Here is a 17166-nt window from a genome sequence, read left to right on the forward strand (position 1 = left end):
TTATACATGGAAAAATATGGTAGAATGATGGATGTTTTGAATTTTTATTTATCATATGTTATAAAATGTGTATGATTGCTTGCTTATCTGACAGCATATCTCAGTGAACAAAATAGCAGTTACTTGAGAAGAAAAAGGTCCACAAGTTCTTTGACTGGGTGACAAACCTGAACCATATGAACAATTACATAGCAGTGTTAGGTGTCCAGAGAATTCTTTTATTTGTTACTTAGCCAATTATTCGAGGTTTTCCCCCCTGGTTTTATTACGGCAGCACGCTGTTTAAATATTGATTCATTATTCCTTTGACTAGGAATGTGCTGCCTTCTGTTGCTAAGTTATATCCATATCTTGCCTGTATATATATTCTATAGAATATATTCTATTCTATAGAACCAAAAATAATTGACACCTGGTTTAAAAATTGCAATTCCCCTCTTTCCAAATTAATTAGGCTTCTTTCCCTACTGTGCTACTTTTTGTACAGCTTGCAATAGATAGTCCCTCACAGTAATCTAGTCTATAATTGGCAGTCTAATAGTGGCATCTAATACATGAGGGAGAGTGTGTGCCCTTATTTTTTTTGCTTTGTTTGGTTTGTCTTTCATATATACGGTACTTTCCCAGATATATCCATAATATTGCTTAAATTCTGATTCACGTATTCTTATTGTTTGTTATACCTTTCATCTTTTATTTTTGTTTTCCTTGATTCACTGTCCATAGATTTTTTACAGTGTTCAGAGAAATATGTATGAGGTTTTATTTGATCTTCTAAACAACCATAGCAATTTTGTCTGAAATATGATTAAAGGATTCTTTTTTGAATCCTGATAGTGATAACCAAATCCTGTGGTGATCCAAGACACTTCTGCCTAGTGAGATGTCTGGGGGGTCACAACTGGACATAGCTTAATCTGTTGCAAGCCTGATGCATTGGCAGTGCATGGATATGGACTGAAATCTTGTAACCCACCTGTTGCCAGAAGCACAATCCCACCCACTGGATGAAACAGGGAAGTGAGGTGCAAAGGTTACAAATCATGTAAAACATATGTAGTTTCTTGCAGCCTTGCTTGCAGTGATCAAAGGCAACACACTACTGACTAGACGTTATGAGGCTTGTGCATTCTGAGCTCCAGGAAGTCATACCCTGATGATATATGTAGGAAATTGATCCTATATGCCATTGAGAAAATGGCCTCTGCCAGTCAACTAAGATCAACTGTGACAAAACAAAGGAAATTTTGAAATGTAAAAGGATGATATTTTCCAGGGACTAGCAGTATTAGCAAACAGACTCCATTGTTTATGTGGTACTGCCTCTTCCATTTGTTTCAGCCTGAGAGCTTGCCAGACCTCAAAGAGAACCATGTTTATCATCAGTGTGCTGTTTTCTAAAGAAAAGTTTACCGTTTGTAGACATAAACATTGTAGGTTGAAATTCATTACTTAGTAATGTAGTGCTTTGAATTGCTCAGCATGTCACCTGTTGAAACCTCATTTTAAGTGATATGTGTTATCCATTTTATTATGTATGTATAAAAAGATGTTTATATGTTTTGTTTCATTGGTCATGAAAGTGAAAATATCGCTTTTGGAGATGATTTTGTGATATGAAATGAAAAGACTGTAATATAAAAGGGCTAATTAATTTTATTTTCCTTTACCAAAATATGCTGAAGAAGAGTCATTCAGTTATCTTTAAAGTCTGAAGTCCCTGTTTCTGTTTTTGTAATGAGAACCTATGGCTGAATTTGATGCCTAGGTCTTTAGATAGTGAGAATGGCCCTTTCTTTCAGACATGGATCACACCAAAGTGTTTCAAAATAACTCATTTAGATTTTTTTGTTTTAAGTTATGAGGGGTTGAAAAGCAAAACAAAATTTAATAAAGTCAACAGTCAGTAAATTTGCCAAGAATTTTTAGTTCTTTCAATGTCATTATATAAGAGCACAACACAGGATGGAGTGAGTTCAGGATAAGGAAAAAGGAAAAAGAAACCAATTGCACAGTTGCAAGATGAGGGATACCTAGCTCAGCAAAACTACAACCGAGAAGGATCTTGGAATTGTCATAGATCACAAGTTGAATATAAGCCAACAAAAAATATGGCTGCAAAAAGGGACAGTGGTATTTTAGGCCGCATTAACAGAAGTATAGTCTTCACCCCACTCCACCCAACCCTAAACTTGGCACTGGTCAGGCCTCATATTGAGTATGTATGTATGCATGCATGCATGTATTTATTTATTATCTGGCTGCAGAGCCAGAGGTTGGGAGTTTGTTCCCCCACTGTGCCTTCTTGACAGGGGCTGGGTTCAATCCATAGGGTCCTTTCCACCTCTGCAGCGCTAAGAGTGTTATTTATATGCTGCTCCACTAGTGCAGTGCACTATTCTTGGCAGTTTAAAACAATAATGAATAAAACATTTAACTGTTAGTTATATAACTACAGTTCTGGACATTGCACTTTAAGAAGGATGCAAACAATTTGAAACGAGTGTAAAAGAGAGCAGTAAGGATGATCAGGGACTGTAAACTAAGGTCTATGAGGAAAGACTGGTAGAACTGGACATGTTTAGCATTTAGAAAAGAAGACTGAGGTGAGATAGGATAGTATTTTTCAAAAAATTGAAAGAGGTGGGCAGGATCTGTTCTTCATCATCCCAGAGAGTACAGGACACGTACTCAAGTTACAGGAAGCCAGATTTTGGCAGAATATCAGGTAAAACTTTCTGTTAGAGCAGCACAACAAGGGAGCCAATTACCTTGTGAGGTGGTGAGTACTGCAATGCTGGAGGTATTCAAGAGAAAACTGGGCAACCATCTGTCACATCTACTTTGATCTGGATTCCTGTGCTAAGCAGGAGATGTGTCACCTGGAAGTTGTGTGTGTTTTTAAAATAGCTTTGTGGAGGCCTAATTGTGGTTTAGGGCATATGGATGTCTTTCTCTTGACATATTCTTGACAAAAATATGCCCTTCCCAAAAAACCCTCTCAGGAGTGAACCCTCCGGTGGTGTTTCCCAGTTGGAATGGGGTGGCATGCTGGAACCCTGGTATAGAAAAAATAGTTAATTTTCTGGGTACAGTTATCTCATTATTCATCAAACACCTCTCACTTGATGTTTCTGTAAAAAAAATACAGTACCAAGTGACAAATCTGATGGTATGTCTGCTTCAGCCGTGGTTGTGTTTTGAAAACCACAGAAATATCAGGCCATTATATTTCTCACTAATCAAATGCTTACTTTAATAAATCTTACTTTACAGTAGAAAAATATCATTACAGAGGTTAACTAAGATTTGTTGCATATATTTTTAAATTTAATATATTTTTTGTTTATTATATTTATAGGTCAGCTCAATTTGCAGATTCCATGGAAAAATCTTTATACTCAGCCAGTGGAAGCTGTCCTAGATGGAGTTTACTTGCTTATAGTGCCTACAGCTAGTAAGTTCATTAAGAAAGTGGACTGGAACAGTTGTTAAACATAATTTTTTTAAAAGGTTGCGTAAAATTTCTGTCTTTTAAAAAATCATACAGTTATTTTCAGATATATGAGCTATAGTATATCACAGAAGTGAGTACACCCCCTCACATTTCATAAATATTTTAGTATATCCTTTCATGTGACAACACTGAAGAAATGAAACTTGGCTACAATGTAAAGCAGTGAGTATACAGCTTGTATAACAATGTAAATGTGCTGTCCCCTCAAAATAAGGCAACACACAGCCATTAATGTCTAAATTGCTGGCAACAGAAGTTTTCCCATTATAGTGTTCTTATTTGTGGCTAAGTACAAATGCAAAATAGTCAAAGCATATATTGTATTGCATTTTGCTTGAAAAACATTATCAAATTAGCTTCCTCATTGATCTGGGAACATATCTGTAATTGTTCCATTTGTTAGAAAGTTTAAGAAATTGGTTCTTTGTGTTATCATTGTTTTATGGTTTTAAAGATATAATACATTAAATTCATCTGTTTGGTCAGGTATTAAATATGATGCAGAAAAAGAAGAAAAACAACAATTGGAAGCAAAGCAAAGGGAACTACAAAGAATAGAGGATGCAAAACAGAAGATTGCTGACCAAGGTAAAGAGAAATCAGATGCCTTTTTGTTAATTTGGAGCAGGAATTTGGCTAAAACTCATAAGAAAAATGAACTTTAAGTAGAATACTAAATATGCTTACATAGGAATAAGCCCTGTTGAATTCAGTGAGATAAATCTTCTGATAGGAATATTTATACTAGAGATTTAATTTAGCAATGAGTTAAAGCAAACTGGACCCTAGGTAAGATAGCATGATGGTAGGTGAGTAGGGACTGCATTCCTCCTGTTGTGCCTCTGTCACAGGGCAAAACTTTAGTGCCTTTGCTGCTCCTTATGAGATCAGCTCTTCATGTAGGAGTGAAGCCACCGAATTAGTGGGATTCCAGACTACGAAACTGGAGAGTATATTCATAAAGTTGTCATGTTTGATGATGTCAAAAGCTCTTGATATGTCCAAGAAAGTTTGTAAGGCTGTGTCCTCCTTTCAGCCTATGCTATCCATCAGGAAGATATCCACAGTAGTATCTGTACTGAACGCAGGGGTGAAGTCAGACTGAAATAGTCCAGAGAATGAGTCTACATAAATAATCCCAGAGCACCTGAATTTGAGCAGCTGCCTCTTAATATTTGTGGTTATGTATTATTTAACTTAGATTTACTTTAAAGTGTTTATATTTCAAAGTTTTGCTTACAGTTATTTTATAACTGTGGTACATGTTTTTTTCCAAAGATAAATGTGTCATGGTTTGGCCTCTCCTTTGCAAAATCTCGTAAGAGGTATTATTCAGTATGGATTCAGATAAATTGGTTTACCACTTAGTGAATTATTTATGCAATCACAAGCCCTCAAGTAAGATTATAATACTAAATGCAAACTCCACTTTGATGTGCATATTCCTCTTTGTGTGCTTGGTGGTACTTTCAGGATAGCACTAAGCAAAATGGTTAAGTATGTATTTGTTGAGCAGCCCAGTAGCATAGTCCCTTTTCTGGAGGAAGGGCAATCTTGGGGAACTGCCAGCCTGCCATTCCTCTGAGTCACAGCAGTGAGGCAGGGGAGGGATAGCATTGTGTTGCAATTTTTCATTGTTTTTGCTCAGTACAGAAGTCTCATGACATCTTTAGGGGGAATATGTTTTTTTCTCCCAGAGAGGGCTGGCACCTAGACATTCAAGGTTGGCTCTGCCATATTTTTTTCATATGCATTTTAATATGTACTTAGTCTTTTGTATTTTACAATTGGCACCAGTGTTTTCTATGTGAGATATTTAGAAGTTTGTTTCTAAACCTAGAAAGGTATAAATAGCATACAGAGTATGCGTGATTTAGTGTTTTCACATTATTAGGCATGTGGTTAAAATACATAGAATGGAAATGCTACCCTTTTAAAAATCCTATCAGTGTATGCTTACTAACATTAGTTATCCATTTCCTTTTATTTAGATAAACCAGAAGAGAAGCAAGATACCTTCATGGAAAAATTAATTACCCAAGTTATCAGAAATCTTCAGCTGAAAATTTCCAATATCCACATTCGATACGAGGACGATGTAAGTATTTGTGTATGGAATCTTTATAAATAGTTCTAATGGTTGCAGATACAGATAATTTCTATCCTCTTATTTTCTGTAATAGGACTCCTGTATCCATGTGATTGATATCTACAGATTCACTTATCTACAGTTTGCTACAACATACAAGGACACCCCTTATGGTTTTTGTCCAACTCCATTGTGGCCTTTATCCCTCCCTCTAATATCTTGTATATAGAGTTCCCTTGTATCCATGGATTCAGGTATCCAAAGTAGATTGTGAAACTGTTTTGCTGTGGATACAGGGATTCTAATGTTCTCTTATTCACAACTGTAAACTTGGCTGCAGTATTAAGGCTGTAAACATTTTTGTACACACCTGCTGTATGGTTTTGTGTTGGATTCCTTTCTGAAAGCTCTGACCATATGTTTTGAAATCTTCTAGGGAGGTAAAGCAAAAACCTGCTCTTCAGTTTCTTGAAGAAACTGAGCCTTACTAATTTCTACTAGATAATATATCCATGTCAAAATAGATGTAAGTCCTTCTTGAGGTATATGGTCTAAAACAGTGGTCCCCAAACTTTTTGTCACTGCGGACTGGTTGGGGGAGGACGGGGTCTGTGTGCGGGGAAGGTGGGGCTCCGCTCGCGCGCTTGCATGAAGGGGTGGGGGCACTCGTGGGGGCACACACTCGCGCGCATGTGCGAAGGGGCTGTGCGGAGGAGAGTGCATGTGGGGGGAGATGTTGTCAAGCTATTCTGAACACGTTCTTCAATATATATTGAGAAAAGATAACCTTATGTACATATTTTAATTACCTGATCTGATTACCTGATCTTTATATGCCTTTGCTTTTAAATATATATATAAACAAAGGCATATAAAGATCAGGTAATCAGATCTTACCATTAAAAGATGTACATAAGTTTATCTTTTCTCAAAATATATGGATTGCAAAATTGTTAATTCTAAATATAGAAAAATTGTCACCCAGTGACTGGTTAACATCTGATTTTGTTTTGTTTTGTTTTGTTTTTAAGGAGGTATGCTGTGCCACATTTTAACAGTAAAACTTCCACAACTTGTAGACTGTTTTTGTTTACAGTGAATATTTTTGATCTATAGTCTCTTTTTTCAGATCACAAATAAAGATAACCCATTGTCATTTGGTGTCTCGCTGCAGAATCTTAGTTTACAGGTACTTCCACATTATCTTTTTATTAATTTTAGGGAAGAAACCATGCCTTCTACTCAAATATGAACTTTGTCTCTGCGGTTTTTGAAGTTGTAACAGTCATTACATTTGTAGCTCAACTCAGGTGTAAATAATCAACAGATGATGGAAAACGAAATATAAAAACTGTTGGAACCCTGCTTTGGTGACTTATGGTCTCTGAAATTTAGTATTTATAGAAATGTTCTGCCTCACATGCAAAAGATCTATTGAAGAAGACAATTTATTGAATATTTTTAAGGTTCTTTCTGTAAACTTTTGCAGTGTGATCATGGCATGCAGGTGTGTTTGTGACTGAGAACCCTCATAAAAAAATCAAAACAAAACAGAAATGTCTATTTTGAATGCAAAAGGAATTTTAGCATAGCATAATATACGCATTGTATGCAATATATTGAAGGTAGTTGTGCTTCAGGGGAGTTCTTTGGTCATTGTGCACAACCTTGAATAATTTTATTAAGAAAACCAACAGAAAAAATTCATAAAATGGCTGGGTAGTGTGAGAGGAGTGTGTCAGAAGCATAGAAGGTTAAATGAACATCCCTGTTCAGCTGAGGAGATACTTAATATAGTATCAAGTTATATATATTGATATATATTTATCAAGTTACCAAAATATATCTTTTTAAAGGAGGGTATGGGATTTTTTTTCTTATTTTTCACTAGGAATTTTGCAGACTACAATAGATATAGGTGACATGCATGTGTGTTGTTCTTCAGACTAGAGTACATTTGGTAACTGTGAAGTGAGTGGAAATTGCATTTTGTCAGACAAACCATGTTGTAGATCGTTGCTGGAAAAATACCATGCTCATTTGATGCTTGTACATTTATTCCTATTTATTGGGCAAAATCCTCTTGCATAGCTACACAGATATAACTTGGCATTATGCCCATGATAGCTACAGTAGCACCAAAGAGGAAGTGTTATCCATTAAGCACTTCTGCTGATGCATTGTGCAATGGTTGCAATGGAAATTGTATGGCTAGTTGCACAATCAGTTTGTGAAATTCCCTGTAGTTAGCTTCGTGGCTCAGTGGTTAAACTGCAGTACTGCAGCTGAAACTGCTCAGATAGTCAGCTCAAGATTCACTCTGCATTCCATCCTCTTGAGATTGGTACATTGAGTACCCAGCTTGCTAGCAATGTGTAGCCTGCATAATTAAAAATCATAAACTGCTCAGAGAGTGCTTTAAGCATTATGGGGTAATATTATAAGCAGCACACTTTTGCTTTGCTTAATGCCTGGCACATTTGTGCGGGTGTAACTTTAACTTACGCCTCCATGAATAAGATTTTGCCTATTATCTATTTATTTTTAATTAGACTGTAGCTTTATTAGTATTTTTAATGAAAATAATCAAATTGTAGTACTTATTTCAGGATAATTTCTTGCTTGTCTTCTAGACTTCAGATCAGAACTGGAATCCGTGTATACAAGATGCAACAACTAAATTGTTCTATAAGGTAAATTCCGAGGTGGAAATACAACTTGTATGAATATCTGATGCATTAAAGTCTTAGCTACTCTATAGCACCATTACCATTATCCTCAGTTCATCAATTTCAACACTTTATTTTGATGACTGGAATTGTGCCAGCAATTTACAGGTGTGTAAGTGAAATCTTGTAAGTCACAGCAGTGAATTGCCACAGATTAATGAGACTATGCCAACAAAAGTCTGAATAGTCAAAGCTATGGTTTTTCCTGTCGTGATGTATGGTGGTGAGAGCTGGACCATAAAGAAAGCAGACCGCCGAAGAATTGATGCCTTTGAATTGTGGTGCTGGAGGAGGCTCTTGAGAATCCCCTGGACTGCAAGAACAAACCTATTAATTCTAAAGGAAATCGACCCTGAGTGCTCCCTGGAAGGACAGATCCTGAAGCTGAGGCTCCAGTACTTTGGCCATCTCATGAGAAGAGAAGACTCCTTGGAAAAAAACCTTGATGTTAGGAAAGTGTGACGGCAAGAGGAGAAGGGGACGACCAAGGATGAGATGGCTGGACAGTGTCTGCGAAGCAACCAACATGAATTTGACACAACTCCAGGAGGCAGTGGAAGATAGGAGGGCCTGGTGTGCTCTGCTCCATGGGGTCACGAAGAGTCAGACACGACTAAACGACTAAACGACGACGAATAAGATACCAGTACCAGTTGCATTCCTGTTTGTGTGGCTACAACGTGACTGGGTACATGGCCATGAATACTACTAGCACAGGCAGGGATGCAACTTGTGAATAAGAGGAAACATGCTGCTCTCATTTATGCAGTTTCACTTCTGCACACATAGATCACAAGTAGGATTCTGGAATATTTTTTTAGGATCACAGCCTGAAAGTGTCTGAAGAAGTGACTAGTAGTGCATAACAACACATACTATAATAAACATGCAATACTTTATTACTTGTTTGTTTGTTGTACAACCTTAAAGTGAAACAGATTGCCATGCCAAAACAAATTGCATACTGTGAACAGCCTTTACCCAGGCTTGCCACTTTTAAAATAACCTTGGTTTAAAGGGCTTGACTTCTGTAACCACTTGATCTAAACATATTAGGCCAAGTGGTTATAGAATGAAATAAAAATGATATGTTCTTTATTACGAAGTAACAATTCATAAAGAAAAGAGGAGTACAAGCTTCTCTTGAGTTACAGCCCAATTGTCAAAATATACAACCTCCTTCCTTGGTTAAAAATTAAATTCTCCTCTCTCCAGGTCTTCCTCCTTCGAGCACTCCTGGATAGGCTCACCTACATTCCTGCAGCCAAGCAACTTGTTTCTTCTGTTAAATTGGCTAGCGTTCTGTTACACATACAGTGGTGCCCCGCATAGCGACGTTAATCCATTCCGGATTAATCGTTGCTATCCGGAAACATCGCTATACGGATGGAAAAACCCCATAGGAATGCATTAAACTTTGTTTAATGCGTTCCTATGGGGGGAAAACTTGCCGCTAAGCGGGAATCCTCCATCCAGCAGCCATTTTCGCCGCCTCAGTAAGCGAGGAAATTGCGCGAAATGATTGCGGCGGCCATTTTGTGCACCCGGCGGCCATTTTGGAACCGCCGATCAGCTGTTTAAAAAACATCGCAATGCGAAGATCGGTAAGCGAAACGCTTACCGATCATCGCAATGCAATGTTTACCCTATCTAAACATTGCGATCGCAAAAAACAGATCACTATGCGGATTCGTCGTTAAACGGTTATGCGAGGCACCACTGTACATTTAACCCAACATTTTCAATAGCATTTAGATTTAGTGAGGATTTTTCCTCTCAAACATTTACTGATATAAAATATTTTTGTTTGATGATGCAAGATCACTGAAGATGGCAGTTCAGTTGATTTTTACAATTTTTTCTCCCCCCCCCCAGCTTGTTCGACTGGACAATTTTTTTGCTTACTGGAATGTGAAGTCTCAAATGTTCTACCATGGTGATTATAAAGAATCTTTGGTGAGTGTTATATAATTGGTCACATTAAATGTCACAAATTGTTTCAAGGTAAGAGTTTCCATTAGGAAGTTTTGTTTGTTGAATGTGTTTGACTTGGAGTATATAAGATTGAAGCATTGCTATTTTTCTTTCTGTTGCATTCAGATGGACATCTTGTGCTATCTAGTTTGTAAGAACCCCTGTCTGGATAGATACATACTTAATTTGCATTAATTATTGAAGTATTTACTATGCTTTTTAACATACATTTCAATTCAGTGTAGGATCGTATGTAAACGTCTCTCAGCTTCACATCCCATAGCACGAACCGATGCAAATTAAGACTGGGGTCATTTGTCTTTAATATTGGTGTGGGCAACATGCAGCCTTTATGTGGCTGTTGTTGCACATAACAATTGAATTTTGTGGTGCATAAAGCATATGGACGTGGGTTAACACTAGGTATGTTTTCAAAGAGAGTTTGTGCTTTTTAAAACCCAGAAATATACTTTATTTAGCCTCTGCCATCCTGCCAAATTTGGTGGTCAGGGTGTGCAATCTAAGAGAGGCTCTGGAGAAGTACAGTTGGGCCCCCAAACTGCTGAATTTCCCCATCTCCACTTTAACATCCAGTGGAAGTAGAGTTTGGCAGGTCTGGCATACTGTGTCAGGTTCAGAGGTGTTGAATCAGCTAAACTTCCTTCTTTCATGCAACTCGTTAAGGTGTCTTCTGTGTGTCCAGTCATCATAGCAATTACATTCTCATGATAAAGCACTATAATATTTTTTATTTTGTTATGTGGAATAGTGTTTGAGTTCCATCTTCTAACTTTCAAAGTGATTCTTCAGGAAACAATCTTTCTTTGCAGAATGGGGTGGATAGTTTCTACAGATCTAATGAAAAAAATTGGCTTCCCTTCATATGCTGGGGGCTTCTAGAGTTGCTAATTTCTTGTGACATATGCATAAGAAAACTATTATTTCTACTATTTGTTTTTCACCTCAACCAAGATTATTCATTGTATTTTGAGAAGCTCCCCATAAGCATTGTTAGCCTTGAAAACAAGGTATATGTGTCTCTGCATCCTGATTCTAAAGTGAGTATCACTCCTAGAAGCTACTTGAGCAATGCAGATAGCGATTGTGGAAAGCAATGGGAAAAAGTTTTAGAAGACAAAAGAAAAAGAAAGAAGACAAAAATGTTGTCGCACCTTAAAGAGTAACTGCTATATTTTAATGTGAGCTTTCATGAGCAACTCCACTTCCTTAGATGAATGGGAGAAAGTTGAGCATTTGCTGTAATTGCAAATTCAATTCAATCACACATTGAATGGGACATTTGGATAGCAGAGAAGTCAGTTGGGGGACCTCTGTGGGCCATGTGTCATGTATTGTCCATCCCTAGTGTGGACTGACAATAACTATTAGATCAAGAAGAGGAAAATAATTTGATTAGGCAGAGTATTTAGGGAGTATTCATATCATTGCTGAGCAGGAAAGTACAGATTGGTCAGGGAAAAAAAAGCATTAATTGAAGGCTGTGGTTTGGTTTGGACCATCTCCAGAACATTTGATGTCCATGGGTTGGGCAGGAATGACATACATTTAAACAGAGCAAATATAAAGAGCCATGTAATCTGAGTCTCACTTCTGGTTCTTAGTCAAAACTTTATATAGTATGGAGAAATTAACACTCCACACAATCATATCAATTACCTGTTACCACAAGGACATTATTTACCGTATTTTTTGCACCATAAGACGCACTTTTTCCCCACAAAACGGGGGTGGAAAGTCTGTGTGTCTTATGGAGCGAAGAAAACAGATTATATTTTCCTGTTTTCTTCTCCTAAAAAATTGGTGCGTCTTATGGAAAGGTGCGTCTTATGGAGCGAAAAATACGGTATATGTATTACAGATTATCACATTTTTACAATACAGTCCTGTACTTAAACAGTTCTGTAACTTGTTCTGTAGAACTCTAATGATAAAACTACTGCATTTGTACAAGGCATAACCTTGGGTTGAGTGTTGGCTGCTGAAAAAGTATTTCTTAGGAATAGTATTTCTCAATTATATTTTATTTTATAGTGTAATTTTTTTTGCAAGCATGCAGTTTTTAAATTTTAGTTTTACTTTATTTTTTCACCAAAAGAACAACTTACAAAATGGAGTTGCAAGCAGTAACATGATTCCAGAAGGCTACAGTTTTGGTAAGTTCATCATTATATCTGCAGTCGCACATGGATTATAATGTGATTATATCCAGATTTTGGTAAAACTACAACAAGGAGGAAACTGTGGGGCTGAAGATGGTCTTGACACAGTCTGCTGGTAGCCTGAGACGTGGCTTTTGCTAAAGCCCATTTTCTTTCCTGAAATCTTCCTTAGAAGGGCAGTTGGGAAGGCACGCAGTGTATGGAGGAACCCTGCTATTATCTCCAGTCACTAAACGGAGAGAATAGGGTGATGTGAGGATGCAAGGAGATGGATCCCTTAGTTTCCTGATCACTAAATAGAGGGATGAGTGGAATTTCATCTCACCTATTTCCTCTACTATCTGGAAAGGCAAACAGAATGGGGAAAGATCTTCCTGTGATCTCTGATGGGTGCTAGAAGAGAAGAGAAATTTTCTTTAAATGCCTCTGTGACGTTCCACCCAGTGTTCCCTGTTTGTTTTCCCCAAACCAGGCTTCACTCTGGCGACGTTTCTCTTTCATTCGATGCCACCAGTGGATATCCCTTATCCACATTCTCACAATACTTGAATCAGACACTTGCTGCCAACATAACGTGTTTATTTAGACTGAATTTGAATCACAGATTTTCTTTTTAATCATTGTATAGAATCACTCATTAAACTTCTTATCTTTGATTACACGTTCAATTCTTCATTTGTTTTATTCACTTTAACCAACGTATTAATATCAGTTCTCTATCTGTCTATCTTGACTATTCAATTTCTCTCCTCCACACTCTCATTCTCTATTTCGTCTCTCTCTCTAACTCAAACTCTTAACTGTCTAACTGATCCCGCCCCTCCAGTCCTCTCATAGGCTCATGCAAATGAGGTTTCGCTATGAGTGACAGGACAGACGTAAGGCATTCGTCACAAAGCTCTACCCCTAAAATAAGCCCCAGTTAAGTGGAACCACGCCCTCCACCATTGTGCTGCAACCAGAAGAAGATGACATGAATGTAAAATAAAACATCCCCTGAAAATAAGCCCTAATGCATTTTTTTTTTGGAACAAAAATTAATATAAGACCCTGTCTTATTTTTGGGGAAACACTGTCAGATCTTAAACATCCCTGTAGGAATTGATGATCAAAATTTGTAGGAAGTTTGCACAGAGAGTCTGATCAAATACTAAGCTGTGCTAGCAACAAGTTTGTCATGAGTGAAGCCAAAGATCTAGAACCTGAGGGGTTAACTGTAGCTGAGGAGAATGCTGATAGCTCCTTACTATCTTATACCTTGTTCTCTGGACCCTTGGCTTTGGAATCTGACCCTGGACTACATTATGCATTTTGGCTTTGGACGCTGAGCCTGGACTACGTAGTGTGAGTTGGCTTTGGTATTTGGATATCGGCTCTGCATTCTCTGAATTTCTGACATAGGACTGGCTTATCGGACTCTGCTATTGTAAACCCCGGGAACGTGACAGATTGCTTCCACCACCACACTCCCCCCACAAGATGGAGGGAGAAGCAAGCGAAAGCTCGGATCCGCTGAATGCTGTGCTTACTCAAGTGCAGTTTCTCACTCAAACAGTGGCACAGCTTTAGCAGCAACAACTGCAGTCCCAAGCCAACGCTGCTTCCCAGGTCAAGTGCCCTGTGCTTCCTCCTGAAAAGTTTGAAGGAAAGGTGGAGGAGTTTCCAGCATTCCTGGCACAGTGTAAAGTGTATATTGAGCTGTGTGCCAAAGACTTTCCCACGGACAAAACCAAGGTATGCTTCATAGTCAGTCTGCTCAAGGGACAGGCAGCTAAATGGGCTACTCCTTGCTCCTTCACCCGTTACCCAATTACCAGGGCGTTTTTGGAACATATCTCAGCAGCTTTTGCTAATCCCTTGCAAGCTACTACTGATAAGAAGATTTGGACCCTGAAGCAGGGTAAGGGTTCAGTCTCCCAGTATTCCACTGCGTTCAGACTCTTGGATCAAGACTTACTATGGAATGAGGCAGCTCTTATGGACCAATATATGGAGGCTGATGGGATCCTGGATGAGCTGGCACATGTAGATTGACCCAGTACACTGCAAGAACTAATCACTCTATGCCTTCGCATTGATGGCCGCCTGGAGAGCTGATGCCTAGCACAGGGCGGTTCCCGTCCCTTGCAGCCACCCCTGACGTCCACCAACACTAGATAAGAGGATTCTGAGCCCATGCAGTTAGGAGCTGCTCGGCCACGCCTCATCCCGAGGAAAAAAACACGACGACGCTCCCAGAATCTCTGCCTGTACTGTGGGGGAGCAGGACACTTTGCTTCTGGCTGCTTGGTTAAGCGGTGTAACCCTGGCTCTGCGCTACCGCCGTCAGTAAAAGATTTGCCCCATGTCTGAATGGACCCTCAGACGTGGGGCACTTAGCTGGGTCCCCTGAACCCTTCATTAACATCCCGGGTCTATTCCTTCGTACCAGTGAAACTTTGCTTGTTGGATGGACGTTGTTTGTTTGTTTATGCCATGGTCAATTCTGGACCTGATCGCTGTTTCATTGACATGGCCTTTGTGAAACAGCACCAGATCCTTGTACAGGATAAAGAGACACCGACCCTAGTTGAGTCCATAGACGGGCGTCTCCTCCGCTCTGGTCCTGTGACCCAGGAAACCCATCTGGTCATTCTCCAGGTCCAACACCATCAGGAGCAACTACAATTCAACATTGCACATGTGACGGCTGTGATGATGTCACCCGCCTGTCACTGCTATGGCTGGAGTTTATCTACCTATGGCAGGACAGGAGGTGGGACTTCAGTGGGTGGAGTTAATGTATATAAGGGGGGAGTGAATGTGGTGAAGGGAGATTTGGGAGATGGGAAGATTGGGATGAGATAGGGTTCGGTTAGGAACTTGGTTAGGGTGTTAGGGCCTGTTCATGTTATGAGGTACTGTGCTAGTGTAGGTCTGAATGAGAGAGTGATTGAGGGGGATACTTTATCACATTGATTGCCTTATTTAGTTTCCACAGTGATTTACTATTATTTATGTTTTCTCAATAAACAATCCTTTTTATTTTGAAATCCATACCATTGTCTGATAAGTCAGATCAGTAAGTGTGGTTGGTGGCAGCGTGAATAAAGTGTGAATGAGAGTGACGTGACCATTGTGACGTGAAAGGAGGACGTCACAGCACACATGCCCCGTTTCCCACTTATTCTGGTACTTTCCTGGCTCCGAACACATAAGCTCCTAATGGAATGGACACAAGGGGAGTTGCGTTTCAGAGACCCGTGTCTGCATCTGGGTCCACCGGCTACCTTGGCTGCATCAGGGACAACAGATAGTCCCGTGATACCATTGGAATACAAGGACTTTGCTGATGTCTTTGAGGAGAAGGGGGCTGACCAGCTACCCCACGCACCAACCCTTTGATTGTGCTATCAATTTGGTGCCTGGGGCACCCCTTCCTGTGGCACGTATCTACCCCATGTCGGAACCAGAACTCGCGGCCTTGCGGGCCTTTCTTGATAAAAATCTGAAACTGGGATTTATCCGGCTGTCCACGTTGCCCCTGTCTGCACCTGTTATCTTTGTTAAGAAGAGGGGCGGAGAGCTCTGCACCTGGAGTGATTACCAGGCCTTGAATAAAATAACCATTTGAGACCACTACCCTCTGCTGTTGATTGGTGAACTTTTGGATTGCCTTAAGGGGGCACGTATTTATACCGAGTTGGATCTCCGTGGTGCCTATAATTTGGTGCAAATCCGTGCTGGCAACGAGTGGAAGACGGCTTTTGGAACTTGTTACAACACTAAAAACCTGCTTTACCACCAAGCCCATTCTGCACTATCCAGATCCCTGACTACCATTTACTGTGGAGACGGATGCCTCCAGTGTCGCCCTGGGTGCAATACTGTCCCAGCGGGAGGATCCGTCACAGCCACTGCAGCCCTGCGCTTTCTACTCCCGGCAGTTCACACCCCCAGAACGCAACTACACCATCTGGGAGCGGGAACTTTTGGCCATCAAAACCGCTTTCGAGGTCTGGAGGCATTACCTCGAAGGGGCTCGTCACCCTGTCCAATTTTTGATGGATCACTGGAATCTGGAACACTTGCAGACAGCCCGACGCCTTAATCAATGCCAAATCCAGTGGTGTCTCTTCTTCTCCCGGTTTGACTTCCGTATTACCTACATCCCCCATACTCAGAATCGGAAAGCTGATGCCTTGTCCTGCAAACCGGAGTACACTGTTCCAACCTCTGAAGAGCCTCCGATTACACCTATCCTATCCCCTTCAGTTTTTGCAGCCACTACAACTCACTCATCCCTGGCTGAAGAAATTCAAGCCAGCCAAGCTCAAGATCCCTGGGCCAAGCAATGCTTGCAGAAACTCCTAAAGGCCTCTGTTGGAGACTTTACTAACCACCAGGGCCTCCTATTACACCGTGGACGCTTGTACATTCCTCCAGGGCCCCTTTGAACGTGCTCTATCTGACCCATGATTCCAACATGCTCTATCTGACCCATGATTCCCCTCCTGCAGGACACTTTGGTTGGAACAAAACTCTGTACTTACACGGGCAATCTGGTGGCCCCGGGTTCAAGCTGATGTTGCCCGTTATGTTGATTCCTGTGAGGTTTGTCGTCAAGCCAAGGACGTGCCAGCCAAACCTCCAGGTCTGCTACAACCATTACCTGTACCAGCCGTCCCTTTGGACACA

At 39.9% G+C, this 17166-nt stretch overlaps 1 protein-coding gene across 5 annotated transcripts in view; it reads left to right on the plus strand.

Moving 5' to 3' along the window:
- The window catches only part of VPS13A (vacuolar protein sorting 13 homolog A), a 240710-nt gene that overhangs the window by 21769 nt on the left and 201775 nt on the right, over positions 1-17166 (plus strand). For all 5 annotated transcript variants that reach the window (XR_013541528.1, XR_013541529.1, XM_020787771.3 and 2 more), the window contains exons 4-10: positions 3362-3457; positions 4004-4105; positions 5509-5615; positions 6736-6795; positions 8240-8299; positions 10211-10291; positions 12426-12483. Coding sequence is in view for 3 of the 5 variants with exons in the window: in XM_020787771.3 (XP_020643430.3) it covers positions 3362-3457; positions 4004-4105; positions 5509-5615; positions 6736-6795; positions 8240-8299; positions 10211-10291; positions 12426-12483 (564 nt within the window). In the remaining 2 variants the exon portion in view is untranslated. The remainder of the gene's footprint in view (positions 1-3361; positions 3458-4003; positions 4106-5508; positions 5616-6735; positions 6796-8239; positions 8300-10210; positions 10292-12425; positions 12484-17166) is intronic.

Source organism: Pogona vitticeps, chromosome 2 (genome assembly GCF_051106095.1).
Source record: "Pogona vitticeps strain Pit_001003342236 chromosome 2, PviZW2.1, whole genome shotgun sequence".
Lineage (NCBI taxonomy): Eukaryota > Metazoa > Chordata > Lepidosauria > Squamata > Agamidae > Pogona > Pogona vitticeps.